Source organism: Asparagus officinalis, chromosome 8 (assembly GCF_001876935.1).
Source record: "Asparagus officinalis chromosome 8, Aspof.V1, whole genome shotgun sequence".
NCBI classification, from domain to species: Eukaryota; Viridiplantae; Streptophyta; class Magnoliopsida; order Asparagales; family Asparagaceae; genus Asparagus; species Asparagus officinalis.
In genome coordinates this window covers 13960166-13978194 of record NC_033801.1, presented here as the reverse complement: position 1 = coordinate 13978194, position 18029 = coordinate 13960166, and the positions used below count along the sequence as shown (strand labels likewise).

The window sequence follows — 18029 nt, the reverse complement described above, 5'->3', positions numbered from 1 at the left end:
TCGTCTCTAACAAAGGCGATACAGAGTCTGAGCATCAATAACACGAAGATTGATGTTCCGAAGTTCGATGGCAAGATCAATTTTGGATTGTGGAGGTGTCAGGTGATGGATGCTTTGGATGCACAGAATTTGGAGGAGACTCTTGAGTTAAAAGAGAAACCCGCTGAGTTGGAGGATAAGGTTTGGAGAAAGATGAACAGTAGAGCTTGTGGTGTTATTAGGTCATGCTTGACGCCGGATCTTATTTATGATGTTATGAACGAGACGTCGGCGAAGAAGATGTGGGAAACACTCAATGAGAAATATCTTACGAAGAGCATTGAGAATCGGCTTCACTTGAAGAAGAGATTTTACCAGTTCAAGATGAAGAGAGGGGTTTCCATCAGGGAGCATGTCAACAATTTCACTAAGCTACTTTCAGATATGGCCAATGTTGATATTATAGTTGAGGATGAAGACAAGGCGATGCTACTTCTGTGTTCGTTGCCCGAAGATGATTATGGTACGTTCGTTCTCACTATGATCAATGGAAGAACTACAGTTAGCTACAAGGAGGTGACCTCAGCTTTGGTGAACTATGAGTTGAGGAAGAGTGATGGTGAACCCTCCGAGAAGGCATCGGGAGATGCGTTAGCAGTTCGAGGCCGAGATCCAAACCGTCGTCAGTTTAACCGCTCAAAGTCAAAGAATAGGAGTGCCTATAAGAGTGTTGGTAGAAATCAATGTCGGTATTGTAAAGAAGAAGGACATTGGAAGATTGACTGCCCAAAGTGGAAAGAAAAAGCCGGAAAGAATAAGGGGAAAGCTGCACAAGCTTCAGAAGTGAATGTTGCAAAAGCTATTGGTGAGCATTCAGATTCAGATTCTTCAGGCTATTCATGCCCTGCTTTACCGTCGGTTTGCTATGCGGATTCCACGGAGTGGATGATGGATTCGGGAGCTACATATCACATCTGCCCTAAGAGGGAGTGGTTTTCTAGCTTTGAGGAGCTGGAAAGAGGGGATGTCGTGCTTATGGGTAATGATCACGTATGCCCTATTGGTGGTATTGGTTCAGTCCGGATCAGGATGCATGATGGTGTAGTGAGGGAATTGAAGGAAGTGAGGTTCGTGCCGCAGTTGACGAAGAACATCATTTCTCTTGGGACTTTGGAGGCAGCAGGATATCGAGTGATCTTAGAGGATGCTACAGTGAAGGTCACGAAGGGTTCTATGGTGGTGATGCGAGGTGTCAGGGAAAACTACCTATACTACTTGAAGGGCAAGACAGTTACAGGGGGTCTGGCAGCTTCTATCACTACAGAGGAGGACACTACCACCTTATGGCACATGAGACTTGGACACACAGGAGATAAGTCCCTACAGTCATTGGCTAAACAGGGGCTATTGAAAGGTGCTAAGACCTGCAAGATGGAATTGTGTGAGCATTGTGTACTTGGGAAGAAGACTAGAGTGAAGTTCGGCACCGCTGTTCATAACACCCAAGGTACATTGGATTATATTCACACGGACGTTTGGGGTCCTTCCAAGAACACATCTCTTGGTGGGGCCAACTATTTTGTCACTTTCATTGATGATTATTCCAGGAGGAATTGGGTATACCCGATGAAGCATAAACATCAGGTCCTGGATATTTTTGTGGAGTGGAAAAAGAAAGTGGAGCTGCAGACAGGTAGAAAGGTGAAGACTCTACGTTCAGATAACGGTGGAGAGTACAAGAGTGATCCGTTTCTGCAGTTTTGCCGGGATCACGGCATTAGAAGACACTTCACAGTTCGAGAGACACCGCAACAGAACGGGGTGGCTGAGAGATTGAACCGTACCTTGCTGGAGAAGGTGCGGTGTATGATGACGCAGAGTGGATTGCCTAGATCTTTTTGGGCCGAGGCGTTGGTTTATGCGAGCCATCTTGTGAACAGGTTGCCGTGCACTGCGATAGACGGGAAGACTCCTTTGGAGCGTTGGTTTGGTTCGGTGGCTAGTGACTATGAGTCGCTTCGGATATTCGGGTGTCCAGCTTATTATCATGTCAGTGATGGCAAATTAAATCCGAGAGCGAGGAAAGCAGTCTTTGTGGGATTTAGGGATGGAGTCAAAGGCTTCAAGTTATGGGATCCACAGGACAAGAAGATAGTTATTAGCAGAGATGTCACATTTGACGAGGCGTACATGATGAGGCCTCGAGCCCCTCAGCAGGTGGAGGGAGACCAGACAGGAGAGATATCGCAGCAGGTGGAGGATGATGTGACTCCACCCACTCCAGAGAACACTGTATCCATTGAGGCTCCTACAGAGGTGACACTGGGAGGAGATGAGATGACAGATGGGCAGATACAGGATACAGTAGATCATGGGACTCAGGAACAGGGTCATGTTCAGAGGACCATTGCAGCAGATAGACCGAGGAGAGAGATTCGTCGGCCAGCTAGGTATAATGATGTCATGGTCGCATATGCATTATCAGTGGAGGTCGTTGATGATATGGTTCCAGCCACATTCAGGGAGGCAGAGTCTAGCCCCGATTCGATCAGGTGGAGGGAAGCTATGAAGGAGGAGATGCGGTCTCTTCAGAAGAACGACACTTGGATACTTGCACATCTACCTAAGGGTAAGAAAGCTATTGGTTGCAAGTGGGTATATGCGAAGAAGGAGGTATCCTCTATTGGGGACATTCGGTTCAAAGCCAGATTAGTTGCCAAGGGATATGCACAGCTTGAGGGCATTGATTACAACGAGGTATTTTCACCCGTTGTGAAGCATTCGTCGATTCGGATTTTATTGGCGTTGGTGGCACAGTTGGATTTGGATTTGGTCCAGATGGATGTGAAGACAGCCTTTCTACATGGTGATTTAGATGAGGAGATCTACATGACACAACCACAGGGTTTCAAAGCTGCAGGAAAGGAAAATTTGGTTTGTAAGCTGAAGAAGTCTCTTTATGGTTTGAAGCAGTCACCAAGACAGTGGTATAAGAGATTCGACGGCTTTATGATTGGCCGAGGGTACACGAGGAGCCCATATGACCCATGTGTTTATATGCACAAGCTACAGGATGGTGAGCTCATATATTTGCTTTTATATGTTGATGATATGCTTATTGCTTCCAGGAATTCTTCAGCTATTCGAAAGCTGAAAGAGGAGTTATCATCCGAGTTTGAGATGAAGGATCTTGGAGAGGCAAAGAAGATATTGGGTATGGAGATCGAGCGAGACAGGGTGAAGGGGAAATTGAAGCTTACACAGAAGAGCTACTTGCAGAAGATGTTGAAGAAATTCAGCTTTGATGGCAATGCAAAAGCAGTTAGCACACCATTGGCTCCCCACTTCAAGCTTTCAGCGTTGATGTCACCTGTTTCAGTTGAGGACAGAGATTATATGTCGAAGGTCCCATATGCTAGTGCAGTAGGTAGCTTGATGTATGCGATGGTGTGTACGAGGCCAGATTTGTCACAGGCCGTGAGCATGGTATCGAGATACATGCATGACCCCGGGAAGGGTCACTGGGAGGCCGTGAAGTGGATTCTACGGTATGTTCGAGGCACCGTGGATGTTGGTTTAGTGTTTCAGAAGGATGAGAAGGACGGGCAGGCTTGTATTGGTTATGTGGATTCAGATTATGCTGGAGATCTTGACAAACGCCGGTCTACGTCAGGTTATGCTTTTACTTTGGCAGGTGCACCTGTATGTTGGCGTTGCACGCTTCAGTCCACAGTGGCTCTCTCTACTACAGAGGCAGAGTATATGGCAGTTACTGAAGCTATTAAGGAGGCTTTATGGTTGCGTGGATTATTGGAGGACTTGGGGATCACTCAGGAGACTATTCGGATATATTGTGATAGTATGTCGGCTATCTATTTGGCGAAGAACCAGGTTTATCATGCGCGCACGAAGCACATCGACGTCAGATTCCACTTTGTACGGGACGTCTTGGATGATGGAGATGTCATATTGGAGAAGGTCCACACGTACAAATGACAACCCTGCAGATATGATGACCAAAGTTGTTTCAGGAGTAAAATTTGGTCATTGTTTGAAGCTTTTGAACATCCTTCAGTGCTGAGGCCTTTGGAGGCCATTATTATGAACTACGTTCGGCTTGATTCATTGGGCAAGAGGATACGCGGTCGACCGACGGTTCTCTGGAGTTTGGGTTTTCTACTGAGAGCTGGTCGGTCGACCGGGCCGGTCGACCGGAATTGATCGCGGTCGACCGGTCCGGTCGACCGACGCTGTTTTGGGCTGGGCTTTCAGGTTTTCGACCCGATTCGTTTTGTAAGTTCTATATATACCTAAACCTGTTTGTTTAGGGTAGAGGTTGGACGAATTTGAGCAGCCAAAGAGAGAGAATCATTGCATCCAATTGTGAGAGAGCTTTGAGAGATCTAGAGCTTTGTTTTAGGGTTTGGTCTGAGAGATTTGTAACCCTATTTGTATTCTCTTGATTTCTAGTAGAAAGAACTCCCCCCTCCTTGCCCCGTGGACGTAGGCAACTTGCCGAACCACGTAAATTCTTGTTCTTGCTGTGATTGTGATTTGCATATTGTTTGTGGTTTAGTTCAAGTTATTGTTCGTGTTACCCTAGAAAGCTTCCGCCGCGCACAACAATTTATGATTTGCTCTTTGGGCAATATTTTCTGCGTAGACTAACGGAAGCAATTGTTATGTTTGAGCCACAGCTCACAACATGAAGATTCATTCTTTATGAATTATGATACGTAAAGGAACAAGAATTTACAACAACTTTTCAAGTTTTACACCTCTGAAGGAAATTTTTATTTGCAAACAATGCCAAGCTTCCATCGGTGCAAATAGATTAACGTGTACATATATTACAGGACCACATCAATTTTATTGTACAATAAAGAATTAAAGAGCAATTACTTCAGCTCTTCATGAATATGTTACAATCTATAATACTCTTTTGCAATCTCTCGCTTTTCTTTTCTTCTCTTCCACTTTTTCCACAGTGTGTCCCCTATAAGTTAACAGCCAAAAATTTACAAATATATATAGATAAATTAATAAAGAATTGATGTATAATTGCTCGTGTTTCTTACAGCGCTTCAGTAGACTGTCGCAGGCGAGGAAATTGAGCAGATTTTCATGTCAAGTAAGTATTCACACTTATGGCTCCACTGGATATACCTGTAAACGTTAAAATAAATTATACATCAAGAAAATGACATCATATGGAAATTTCTATAACTTAATCACTAAAGTTGGTGCTATTTCTAGCAGATAAGAGTATCTTGCCTGTGGAATTCTGTCATCATTGACATTTCTGTTCCTGAGCTTAAGTTCCCCTCTGCTGGTTGTGATCTCATCCAAAATCTCAGCATCACAGTCATCCTGATCAGTGGTTTCTTCAGAATCATCCCTCTCCTGCAAGAACAGTCGCATTTTCATTCTCGCTGTCAATATTATAAAATCAAACATAATTCATAAGAATGACGATTTGGTTTCCTGGTGAGGTACCTTAAGCGAGAGTGAGCGCGCACGACCAGGGGATCCAGCAATTTCTTCGTACTCAGCAGCGTCCATCTCTTGCAAATCATGCGCGCGAAAGAATCTTGGAAGAACATATTGCCTGAGACCGATCAATATGAAGAATGGCACAGGGAAGAGAACTCCGGCAATAGGTATCCAAGTGATCCCGAAGCACAGAAGCAGATACAGGGATTGGAATATTGTGAAGGCTGCTATCGCCTTAAAGGGCACAGTCTCCACAAATGAAGCGTGATCTCCTTCTAAAACCCTGTCAAATGCGAAGAAAATCATAAACAAATTTAGTGTAAATTTCACAAAACCCGCCTTAAGTTTTGTCAAATAACCCCGCAAACCTATGCTGTTATACATTCAACTGCGCACGTGAAAATCACATGCGCCTGAACGCCTATAATGCCCCTGATGATAAAAACTTTTGCATTTCCTTTTTAATAATTTTAAGGGTAATTTGATGTAACCCCTGAAATTTGCCCGATTTTAGTGTTAAATTCAATTAGGATTTAATCAGGGTAATTAGTTTCACAATTTGAGTGCTAATCTGAAAAGGGTATTTTGAACGTTTCCTGATTTCATCAAACAGAGTTGGGAGGTTAACGGAAAATTGAAACAAGAGGAGTTCTCTAGGGAAGCTTTACTTGAAACGTCTACGAGGAGAAATGAAGAGAAGAAGCACTCTCTGCCAGAATTGGTTTCCGTCGAGGCTATCAATTGCCATGAAAGCAAAATATCCCCAGAGAACTGATGTCGGTATCTTCTTGATGAGAGGCATAGCCAAAAGACAAATACCAACAAGAATTGACTGCAAGAGGTTGGTTAGTCTCTGTTCGTTCACTCGAACTGGCAAATAAGCCTCAACGTGCTTGTCAGGATCGAATGGACCCTTTTGCTCGCTGCTGCCTTCTTCTCTCATGACTGCAGAAGATATTGTAGCCAACTACTAAACCTTTCGGGTTTTTATGTATCACACTGAGAAACAAAATGTACTTAAAACTCTCTCCGGAAAAAGTAACTAAAAAGACTTGTGACCTTGGATCTTGGTGTTAAGACCTCAGCAGGATTTTCATCCATTTGTATGAAGACTTCTTGCATTTTATCATATATTTCTGAGCTGCTGGCATCTTGCTTCATGCCCAACTTGGCAGTCTTAACCATCCTCTTCCGAAGTAGCTGAAGATTTTAACACAAAAACATAACATTTACTTCTAAATCAAACTAATGGATAAAGACATGAGTATGGTAAAAAAAAAAAAAATTTCTCACCTGCTTCTTGAGAACAGAAAGGCTCTTTGTGTGCATTGGGGACTGAGGGAGAACCCCGTTCGAAGGAGGAATTCCAAGTACTCCACAAACCAAAACCTGAAATTTAGAAACTCTCATAAATAATGAGAAATATGTGGAAAATTGAGATTTGCTTTTCTCTTAAAGGAAGATGATAGGGAACAGTTATATACCATGATGCCAAGGACCAAAATGTCATAGTGATAAGCGGAAGGTTTTTTTAGATTAAATTCAGTTTGCTGAGACATCTTTGAAGCAACACTGTGATCAAAAAAATAAAGGCCGGTGACCATGATCGCAGGCAGTATAGCTGCCAATATGTATACTGGGGGAACTGAAAACAAGTCCTGCAGTTGCCAGTTAAGAGTCAACACAAAATTCTATCTTTTGAAGCGATAAACGGACATGGAAATATTAATGAAATAAATTGAAAGAAATTCGTCAAACAAACATTTTCACCTAAGTTCTTCAATGAAAATGCGGTGTCTCTTTCACCGACAGGATAATATATACGTTGCAAGAGATAAATCTTATTTTGTGGCAGTAAAAGGTTAAACCATAGAAACTTTGTGCAGTGGAAACGCCAAACAGTAACTGTTTGGTAGGTAAACAAGAAGTATCAAAAGAAACATTGTGACATACTAGAAACACAGTCAAACTCTGCGTAACTAAAATTATAGGAAAATAATCAGATGAATATATAGAAGAACAATGAACATAGGTATATCAGTACTATGTAGATATGCATAATGTAACTTAACAAAGTCTTTTTTTCTTCTTAACAAATTTATTGAGATGACTACAACTGACAAAGCTAAGTAGCGCATAAATACCTTATAGTTTCCCCTACTTCACGGTACTTATGTATCCTTAGAGCATCTCCAACCGGGCGTCAAAGTGGGCGCTATCTTAGTGCGCTGCTATAGTGTTGCGTCAGGAATGGCGCTATTGAGTTGGGTTTTTTATTTTTTTGCTTTTGTTTTTTATATTTTTATTAATAATATATATTATTTTATATTAACTATTATGACATAAAAATTAGGACATAAAAAAAGTACACATAAATTAGAACATAAAAAATTAACACTAATTAGTTGAATTTATGAAAATAATATTTTAATTTGATTTAGCATTTAATTTTTATATTTTTATTTTAGTCATAAAATATATTATAATAATTAATTATATGTAATGTATTATATAATTATATAATTTGTTACATATTTTAAATAGATAAAAATGTTGAAAGATAAGAATAATAAAAGGAATATTCTTTTTGGTGTAAACTTTGGTGTAATTGGTTGGAGATGGAATAGTGATTTGATGTAAAAACTACACCAACTTGGTGTAAAAACTACATCATTTTGGGTTTTTGGGTTGGAGATTGCTCTTATGTGCTTTTTGTCAACATTCATATGTCCCAAAGTTTTAAAATTGGCACTTCAGTGTACCTTTTGTTAGCAACATTAGAATATCTCCCTAAATATCCCCATATGTCATTCACACGCTCTAATAACTTTTTAATCCTTACTGTCTGTTGAATTTCCTGTTCAATCTACCTACATTCAATTTTAGACTTACCCCAGATCTATTTTAATATGAAATTGAGTTAAGTTCAGCATTAAATTGGAATAAGTTCTATCTCAAAAAAAAGTTGATACCTTTGCGACACTCCAATGCTCCAAGGATTTGCTGTCCCAAGGAAGAGGGCTATAGAGTCTCCGAGGAACTCCAGAAGGAATGCTTCCAGGTACTGCATATGACATTGCTGTCCACGCCATAACCATCAGAGGAACCCCATAGTCTGCAATCAAAGCTCTAGACCAGCCTGCATTCACGGTAATAATGATAATAATAACACATTTAATCCAAACTCGGCGCGAAATTAACGGGCCTCGGTTATGGAAGAAACTAACCTGACCCATATGCCCATGATCTTGCCCTTCTGCTCTTAAGAGATGTGAACAACACCCCAGCGCAGAATATGAGACCCAATAGTCCATTTGTGTATCTCCATACAAAATCAAAAGTCGGTAGGTTCTCATCCTCGCCTTTAGGAATGGAAAATTCACCCACAGCTCCCTGTAAATAAGATACGATAGTTACAAAGTACTTGATCAGTTGGGTCGAGGACTTCCATCTAGTGAGCTTTCAGTTCACCTTGATAGCCTGCTGGACGAAAAGCACTGTGATCAACATCCCGAAAAGCTCTTCTGCAATCCTCGTAAACCTGCCAATTATAGAAGCGGCATTGAACACTGCAAGAAGTATCAGCATGATAGCTGTCCAGATCCAAACCCTGCAGTTGATAAACACAAGCAAGTTCAAACTACTCGAAGCAGAAAAGAACGCCAAAAAAACAAAAAAGGTTTCTCGAGTTCAAAATGCTCTGTACCATGCAGCCCAAGCCAAAAACAACTTTGTGCCAAGATCTTGGCGCCCTTTGGCAAAATGATACATGTAGGAATACATTATCACTGTGGGTTCTGCAACACCTAATATCAACATAGGCTGCCCCCCGAGTACTGAGTGTATGATACCACAGAGACAAGTAGAAGTTAAAGTGTCGACGGTGGTCAGTAATCCATCTACAACAGGCCAACATACAGAGCTCTTAGAAAGTTTTATAGTGAGAGATGCGTTTTATTGATGGCCTTTTGTTTTCTCCACAGAATCACCTTTAAAATGGAGGTGATATTACAAAAACTAATTTAGAGTTCAATTGAAAGAAAAGTACCTTTTAAGAGGACTTTGGGAGCAATCAGCCACCTTGACCTTACCATTAAAATTTCTATTGGAAAAAAATATTATGTTCTCTATTAATGTACTAGTGATGACACAGTCAATATGTATCCATGTAGGGATGAGTTTGTTGAGGATTGATGAGGGGCTGCTTTATTCCCCGACTTTATATCTGGTTCTTAAGTTGGGTGTCTAAAAAATCTATACGTGCAAAAATTTATAAAAGGGCAGGGCTTGATTCCCCCATTGTACTTCTGACGATCAAGTTAGCTGGTGAACTTGAGTTGGGTAAATAAGAACTGTGAAAGTTCTTGTATGAATATAGTATGATTTGCAGCTTTTGAGAATTTGGATTAGAATCCAGAGTTCAGCTCCCGTCCAAGTTGAAATAGTACCTCTATTTATACCAAAGATGTAAGGGTAGATTGGTCACTTCGACCGAGCACTGAGAGGCGGTGGCAAAGTGTGGGCTGACGGCTGCGTCGGCACCTGCTTTACAGGTGTTAGCTGATGACTGAGGGAAGGATCACTTCAGCATTAAACGAGAAGTGAGTGGTGACATGACGGTACCACACGTGGTATGATGAGTCATAAAGGTTGTCGGGGTTAGAGGCATGATACGTCTGTCATGCATTAAATATGATATTGACAAGTTGCCAGTGAGAGAGGCTAGAGGCAAAAGTTGTCCTTTAACTTCACCGGGAAGTAACACCTATCAAGTCGTCCTCGTGAGGCGTTGAACAAATGATCGAGTAGACTCTTGGCGAGTCGTCTTTGACAAAAGGGTCGACCGGTATCGTCTTTCGAGTCGACATGAAGGAATATCGACTCGACAAGTCGGCTAAGTCGGAATCCTCACTGGGCCTGGGCCGCTAAGTTGATTGGGGCATTGTATGCAGAAGTACACTTGTCCGTTGCTTGGCAATGAATTGTGTTTTGACGAAATGGGAACACCATAACATTCTTAAATTCTAACCTTTTGTTTTCATTTCCTATTGACCTAATCTTCTTTCCTATTTCAGTGTTTTAAGCCTTCAATTTCTTCTTCTCAGCTAGAAGCATATTCAATATTTAAAAGTCAAGGTGGTTGATGTTGGGAATTTAACGCCTAAATCCCCTAATGCAACAGAAACGCAGAATAAAGAACAGTACACCAAGTTTTAACGAGGTTCGGCAACTGCCTACGTCCTCGGGAGCCACACAGTCAATTTCTTATTTAATCTAACAAGAAATTACAAATCAAGAGCAAATCTCTAAACTGAGATTCCTCAAACAAACACTGTAGCTACAGTGTTAATACCCACAATATAAAACCCCCCTTCTCTTTTCTCTCTCTTCTTAAAATCCCTATCTTTATCTCCCCTCAAAATGGGATTGAGAGCTGGAGATCAAAATCGCTGCTGCGATTTAAAGGGGATGAACGCTGCTGCGTTTAAGAGAGTTGAACGCTACTGCGTTTGGGGTTTTTCACCGCCGCCAGAGAAAGATCGGGGGAGGAGGAGCAGCCAAAACCCTAGGCGATGGGGTTCCTTTTATAGACGAGATCGATGACAGGCTGGTGACAGCCCGTCGCCAGCGGTTGATCGGATGCGAGCGTCACCCAAAAAACGCGAAGGTCGGAGCTCTGAACGCGGGGGTCGAGTCGCGTTAACACCGAGGGTCGCGTTCTCCACCGAGGGTCGCGTTCGACCCAAACGAGGGTCGCGTTCGTCGTCGAATTCGCTGAGTCGACGTCCACGCTCGCCTGCAACATCCTGGAGCTCGTCGGAGCTCCTCCGTCAGCGGAGGTTGGTATCCACCCCAACCTAACCACCCCAACCTAACAATCTCCTACTTGGAGACCAAACCGACGTCAACAGGCTATCTCATTAAGCTCCTCTCTTGTGTGGCTCCGCCTTCATCATCTATGCATGAAGGCCAACTGAAGTTGCGCACAACTCCAGTTTCTGAAAGGTCACTGCCTTTGTCAACATATCCGCTGGATCCGTTCTTCCTTGGATATTCTGTTGAAATCCTCTAACAACTTGTTGGGCTCTGTATCTTCTGGAACCATCTTGTTCCTTCTTCACTCGATACACCCACTTGTTGTGACGTGCCTTCTTCCCCATGAGAAACTCAGCTAGTCCCCATGACTGGTTGGAGATCAGAGATTTCTTCTCTTCTTTCGCAGCAAACTCCCACTTGCTCGCATCTCCACTCTGACAAGCTTCATCGAAGCTTTCAGACTCTCCTCCATTTGTCAGCAACATATAATTCATGTATCTGCTGTTAGGCACAGGAGGACGAGTAGTTCTCCTCAATATCGGAGCTGGTGCGTCGGGCTCCTGCGCACCATTCTGTTCAATAGTCTCTTCTGGCTGAGGACCTTCTGCATTGGGTTCTTCCGAGAGGTTATCTAGGACATCATCTGCATCTACAAACGTTGACTCGCTCTCTGAGTCACCATCATCTGTCTTGTACATGTCCTTGTACATCACCTTATCGTTGAATGTCACATCTCTGCACCTGATCACCTTCTTGTTTTCGTTGTCCCAAATGCGGTAGCCGAACTCGTCTTCACCATACCCGATGAATGTGCATTTCTTAGACTTAGGATCAGGCTCATTCCTGCCTTGATCACTTATATGCACATAAGCTACACAACCGAAAACTTTAAGATGTGAGTGGGTTACCTCCTTTCCGCACCATACCTCTTCTGGTATTCTGTGCTCTAATGGAACCGATGGACCTCGGTTGATCAAGTAAGCTGCTGCGTTGACTGCTTCTGCCCAGAACTGCTTTGGTAGACCTGACTGCATCTGAATGCTTCTGGCTCTCTCTGTTAACGTTCTATTCATGCGCTCAGCCACACCATTGTGCTGAGGCGTGCCGGGCACGGTCCTCTCCATTCTGATACCGTGCTCATAGCAGAACTTCTTGAATCTGGTGTCTTCATACTCACCACCATTGTCTGTTCTGAGTTTCTTTACCCTCAAACCGGTCTCATTCTCGACCATGGCTTTCCATCTTCTGAAAGCCTCATACACTTCTAACTTTTTCTTCAGAAAGTAGACCCATACTTTCCGAGAGTGATCATCAATAAAAGTCACGAAGTAGTGTTTCCCACCAATCGACGCGGTGGTTGTTGGTCCCCAAACATCTGAGTGAACAAGCTCTAGCTTCTGCTTCCTGGGGGCTCTGCCACTTGTCTGAAAGCTAACTCTCTTCTGCTTTCCAAGTATGCATTCTTCACACACATCAATCTCTACTGATTGTAAACCTGGGAGTTTTCTCTTTGTGTGCATAACCTTCATCCCCTTTTCACTCATATGACCGAGTCTCTGGTGCCACAGCTTTGAAGTCTCATTGCCTGCCGCAACTGAGATCGAACAACGTGCACCCGCTGTCATATACAGGGTATCAGTCTTCCTGCCTCTGACAATCGTCATTGCGCCTTTCGAAATCCTCCAATCATCACTATGGAAAGTCATCGTGTAGCCTTCACTAGCCAGCTGGCTTACTGAGATTAAGTTCCTCTTCAGGTCGGGAATATACCTGACATCCTTCAGCTCCCATACTGACCCATTCAGCTTAATCTTCACTACACCTTTGCCAATAATGGCACATGCTTGATCGTCACCAAGATATACATTTCCAAGGTTTCCGGGGATATACTTCTCGAGGAATCCTTTCTGAGAGGTAGCATGAAATGATGCTCCCGAGTCCAACACCCAAGACTCCTCCTTGCTCTCCAAAAAGCATATCAGCGCATCATCTCCTCCTGAGGTGGAGGCAACGTTCACATCTGCATTTGCCTCCCACTCCTCTTGGATTCCTTGACTTAAACATCTTGTCCTTTGATCTACCTCTATAGTTTGATTTGTCTCGTCCATTCTCTCTGGTTGAATTTCTACCTCTTGACTTTGTATGCAATACTGAAGAGGTTGTAGCTTCACCCGACTCTCTCCGTCGGATCTCCTCACTGAGAACCAGATCACGAACGTCGTCAAATTTCAACTTATTGCTTCCCGATGAGCTACTCACAGCTGTGACCGTAGCGTTCCAACTCTCTGGTAGGAAAGACAAAAGGATCAACGCTCGAACTTCCTCATCAAACTCAATATCAACTGAACTCAATTGGGTCGTAACTGTATTGAGTTCATTGAGATGATATGCTACCGATGCACCTTCCGCCATTCGCAGATTGAACAACCGCCTCATCAAATGGACTTTATTTGAGGCTGATGGCTTCTCATACATATTTGAGAGTGCTGCCATAAGATCTGCCGTGGTCTTCTCCTTTGCAATGTTAAAAGCAACATTGCGGGTTAACATCAAACGAATAACCCCGAGGGCTTTTCTGTCCAGAAGATTCCAATCATCTTCCTTCATACCCTCCGGCTTCTTCTCCGAGAGAGGTTGATACAGATTTTTCTGATACAAATAATCCTCTATCTGCATTTTTCAGAATCCGAAATCTGATCCATCAAACTTCTCTATTCTCACTTTTCCCTCATCTGCGGCCATGGCTCCCACTTGAATCTGACTTCCTCTAGATCGTTTCACGCTCTGATACCAGTTGTTGGGAATTTAACGCCTAAATCCCCTAATGCAACAAAAACGCAGAATAAAGAATAGTACACCAAGTTTTAACGAGGTTCGGCAACTGCCTACGTTCTCGGGAGCCACATAGTCAATTTCTTATTTAATCTAACAAGAAATTACAAATCAAGAGCAAATCTCTAAACTGAGATTCCTCAAACAAACACTGTAGCTACAGTGTTAATACCCACAATATAAAACCCCTCTTCTCTTTTCTCTCTCTTCTTAAAATCCCTACCTTTATCTCCCCTCAAAATGGGATTGAGAGCTGGAGATCAAAATCGCTGCTGCGATTTAAAGGGGATGAACGCTGCTGCGTTTAAGAGAGTTGAACGCTACTGCGTTTGGGGTTTTTCACCGCCGCCAGAGAAAGATCGGGGGAGGAGGAGCAGCCAAAACCCTAGGCGATGGGGTTCCTTTTATAGATGAGATCGATGACAGGCTGGCGACAGCCCGTCGCCAGCGGTTGATCGGACGCGAGCGTCACCCAAAAAACGCGGAGGTCGGAGCTCTGAACGCGGGGGTCGAGTCGCGTTAACACCGAGGGTCGCGTTCTCCACCGAGGGTCGCGTTCGACCCAAACGAGGGTCGCGTTCGTCGTCGAATTCGCTGAGTCGACGTCCACGCTCGCCTGCAACATCCTGGAGCTCGTCGGAGCTCCTCCGTCAGCGGAGGTTGGTATCCACCCCAATCTAACAGTTGATTGCTACTGGAACCCTCTTTAAAGATGGTTTCTGTATTAACTAAATTTTAAAGAAAGTTTTTTCTATTTCCACCCTTTTTTAAGGTGGTTTCCGTGGAGAAAAAAAGCTTTATTAATAGAATATTCACCTGTATCTTTACTTAGTTGCTCCCCGAAAGCAATTACGGGAAGTGCAGAAGCGAAAAAGATGTACAAGGTAGGAGCCATTATCCTAGAATTGAAGAACAAGAATCAATCTAGGTGCAAGAGTTGCATAAACATTAATCAATTAGTGATCTATTTTCCTAATATATAGATACCTGAAGCCTGTAGCAGTTCCTTCAACCCAATCTTGTTTGTAGCATTGTGCCCTCCCTTTGATATCCTTGATGACCCCTTGAAGTGGAGCCCCCATTTCTAAGATGAAATAATCAATCAAGAATTATCATGTAATGTTTCTCTACAAGCCTAAATCAGGAGGAAAAATATAGGAAGCAAAAGGTAACAAGGAGTACAATTAATTTGATTTTTGAAGAGGGAGGGAAGCTTGTGAGAATTATATTAGCTTAATATGCAATGTTAGTTATCATACTTCATGATATAAGATTAGTAATCCTATAATTTACTTGGAAAAAAGGGTGAGCACCTTTTTTCTTCCTCTTTTTTTTTTTTTTTTTTTTTTTTTTTTTCCCTCCTTTTTTTTTTCTTTTTTTTTTTTTTTTTTTTTTTTTGCTTTTCCCCCTTTAACAACAACATATATATGTAAAAGGAATTCATATACACCTAAAAATTAATTCCAATGTGCTTTAGTGTAAACTGCGTTTAAAACATCCTTCAGCAAAAAGACTTTTCTCGTGGTGAGCCCTCTAGGATTTCTTTTTCCTTGACGCAAAAGGACATCAGATATCTTAGCTGAGACTAAGATTAGATTAGGTGTCAAAGGGTTTGGGATATTAGGAATGTATAGATACGGACATAAATAATTTGTAATTGAGTAGAACAAGAATCATGCATTTAGATTAATAAGGAATATAGCACCCCATAGTTTTGATTAGGAAAAAAATATTTAAGAACCCAGTTTGCACTTTGCACCACGAAAATGAAAAATGCTTCTACTATTATTTGTAAGAATGAAGAAAATTCCTCCGAGATTTTTATTTTACCCGAAAATAATAAATTCGAGACGAAAGAAACGATGGAATGGATCGGCACCAAAAGGACTTCACTGAGAATGCTGGTTGTTATTTTAAAAAAAAAAGGGAGGGTGAGGGAGCAGCGGAGGAAAAGAGAAATGTAGAGGAGGCGGCGGCGGTAACTGCTCCCTTATGCTCACCGGAGGAACGTCAGATATCGCCGTAACCGCCCTCCCTCTCTCTCTCTCTCTCTCTCTCTCTAACCTCCCTCTGTTTCCCTCCTCTCAATTTCTCTCCTTCTTGTTCCCTCTCGTTGCCGAAATAGGAGGACGAGCTCCTCTTTTCCCGCCTCCTAAAAACCATCTCGACCCACAGTGGGCCCTGCGTCTCTGGGCTTCGTTCTAGGCACACGTGGCGCCTGCTCAATGGTTCCGTTCGGACGTGGGAGAACTGTTGCGGACGTGCATACGCTTTGCTCTTTAAACTTTTCGCTGACCTCTGATGATTTACTGGGTCGCACTGAGGTCGCCACCTCAGGAGTGCGTTGGCCGACTCTGTGCTGAAATTGCCTCTACGGACCTTTTGTCAATGCTTTTGCCTTCCAATTGTGTCGTACAAAAGTATGAACCCTTTATTTTATTTTCAGGGAAAATTGCTTCTAGCCCCCAATTTCCTAACAACTATTCCACTTCCTCCCAAGACTTTTTCAACGCTCTCAAAACCCGCAAAAGTAAATTTATTATTCTCTGGGCTCCAAAACACAAAACCCCAAGAGTTTAAAACATGTGAAGACCATAATACTCTTTCTTTCTCTTTTTTTTTCATGATCCAACGGCAGTGGACTCACCCTGTCTTCTTCCACCGGCCACCGCCGGTTCTTTCCCGGCGCCGCTGAAGCTCGAGAGAGACGGTTTCATTTGAGGGCGTCGTGGACTTCCCCGTTGAGGGGTCCTCGAGTACGTTTGTCGCCGGGTAATTTCACTTCGCCCTTTTTTTGGGTCATTGTCGGCGTTTTTGTCAAGAATAAGAAATCAGTTCTTTTATGAAATATTGTATGTATGAATTTAGATAACCTACGATTTCTTAAGATTCTTTTTCTTTTTTTTTTACGGACAAAGGTTGAATTTTTGTCTCATTATAATTTGATTGTGTCATTGTAATTCTATTCTAATGCATTTCTTGAATTTGAGGGAAAATATTCAATTCATTTGTTTTCTGATATTTGAGGTTTGATCTATTTTAGAAGAACAGTTCTTATAATCAACAATTTTAATTTGGGATTTTTTGGGGGTTATAGGCTCTACTTCACTCGTGTAAAATTAGGAATCAAGAACGGAAAGAGTCAAGAATGGGTTAGTAGTTGTGAAGGTTACGCGTTAGTTGTGAAGGTTACGGGTTGGTTTGTGGAGATTACGTGTTGGTTGTGAATGTTACGGGTTGGTTGTGGAGGTTACGGGTTGGTTGTGAAGAATACGTGTTGGTTGTGAATGTTACGGGTTAATTGTTAAAGTTACAAGTTAATTGTAAAGATTATGTGTTAAGGGTGGGCATAATACTTGAAAGAAAATTGGGGCCTGGAAGCAATTTCCCCAAAGATATAACATCACTCTTTGATCATAATATTTTGAAAACTATAAACTAAACAAATCACAGCCAATCACATACCAGGTGCATAAAAACCAAATTAAGCATCAGAGTAAGGCGTAATCACCGACATTATCTGCTATTTTCATCTAACAAATTACAGCAGCAATAGTGCGAGGAGGGCTTACAACGTGAATTATACGCCATACAACTTACCAAAAAAAAAGCATTGCATGTCTTCACCAGAAATATCATGTTAGAAAAGATCGTGTGGGTTCCCGCTATTGCTTCACTGTGTTAGGATATTTATGAGAAACTTACAGGTACATAAAACCCATGGCCACCGCCTATAATATTAAACACTGAGAATAAAATGTTACGGAGTTGATTGTGTTGACTGTGAAGGTTTACTTTACAACTAATGTGTAATCTTCACAACCAACGCTTATCCTTAACAATCAACCCGTAACCTTAACAACTAATCCGTAATCTTCACAACCAACGCATATCCTTCACAACCAATC

At 42.3% G+C, this 18029-nt stretch overlaps 1 protein-coding gene across 1 annotated transcript; it reads right to left on the bottom strand.

The window, feature by feature from the left end:
• On the bottom strand, positions 4701–16162 carry LOC109822618 (boron transporter 4-like). Its single transcript, XM_020388851.1, has 15 exons — positions 15952–16162; positions 15109–15205; positions 14938–15020; positions 9179–9371; positions 8944–9082; positions 8700–8865; positions 8445–8611; positions 6957–7130; positions 6766–6861; positions 6553–6672; positions 6141–6439; positions 5476–5755; positions 5254–5382; positions 5058–5145; positions 4701–4975 (listed from the first exon to the last, which is right to left on the bottom strand). Exons 2-14 carry the CDS (start codon positions 15201–15203, stop codon positions 5125–5127), a joined length of 1962 nt encoding a protein of 653 aa, XP_020244440.1. The 5' UTR covers positions 15204–15205; positions 15952–16162; the 3' UTR covers positions 4701–4975; positions 5058–5124.

Excerpts from the sequence above, each read along its gene's own strand:
- LOC109822618 (XM_020388851.1), bottom strand. The coding sequence starts at position 15,203 with ATGGGGGCTCCACTTCAAGGGGTCATCAAGGATATCAAAGGGAGGGCA. Across the intron at positions 5,756-6,140 it reads TCTCCTCGTAGACGTTTCAA|GGTTTTAGAAGGAGATCACG; the intron begins GTAAAGCTTCCC and ends CGCATTTGACAG. Across the intron at positions 5,146-5,253 it reads ATGATGACAGAATTCCACAG|GTATATCCAGTGGAGCCATA; the intron begins GCAAGATACTCT and ends TAACGTTTACAG.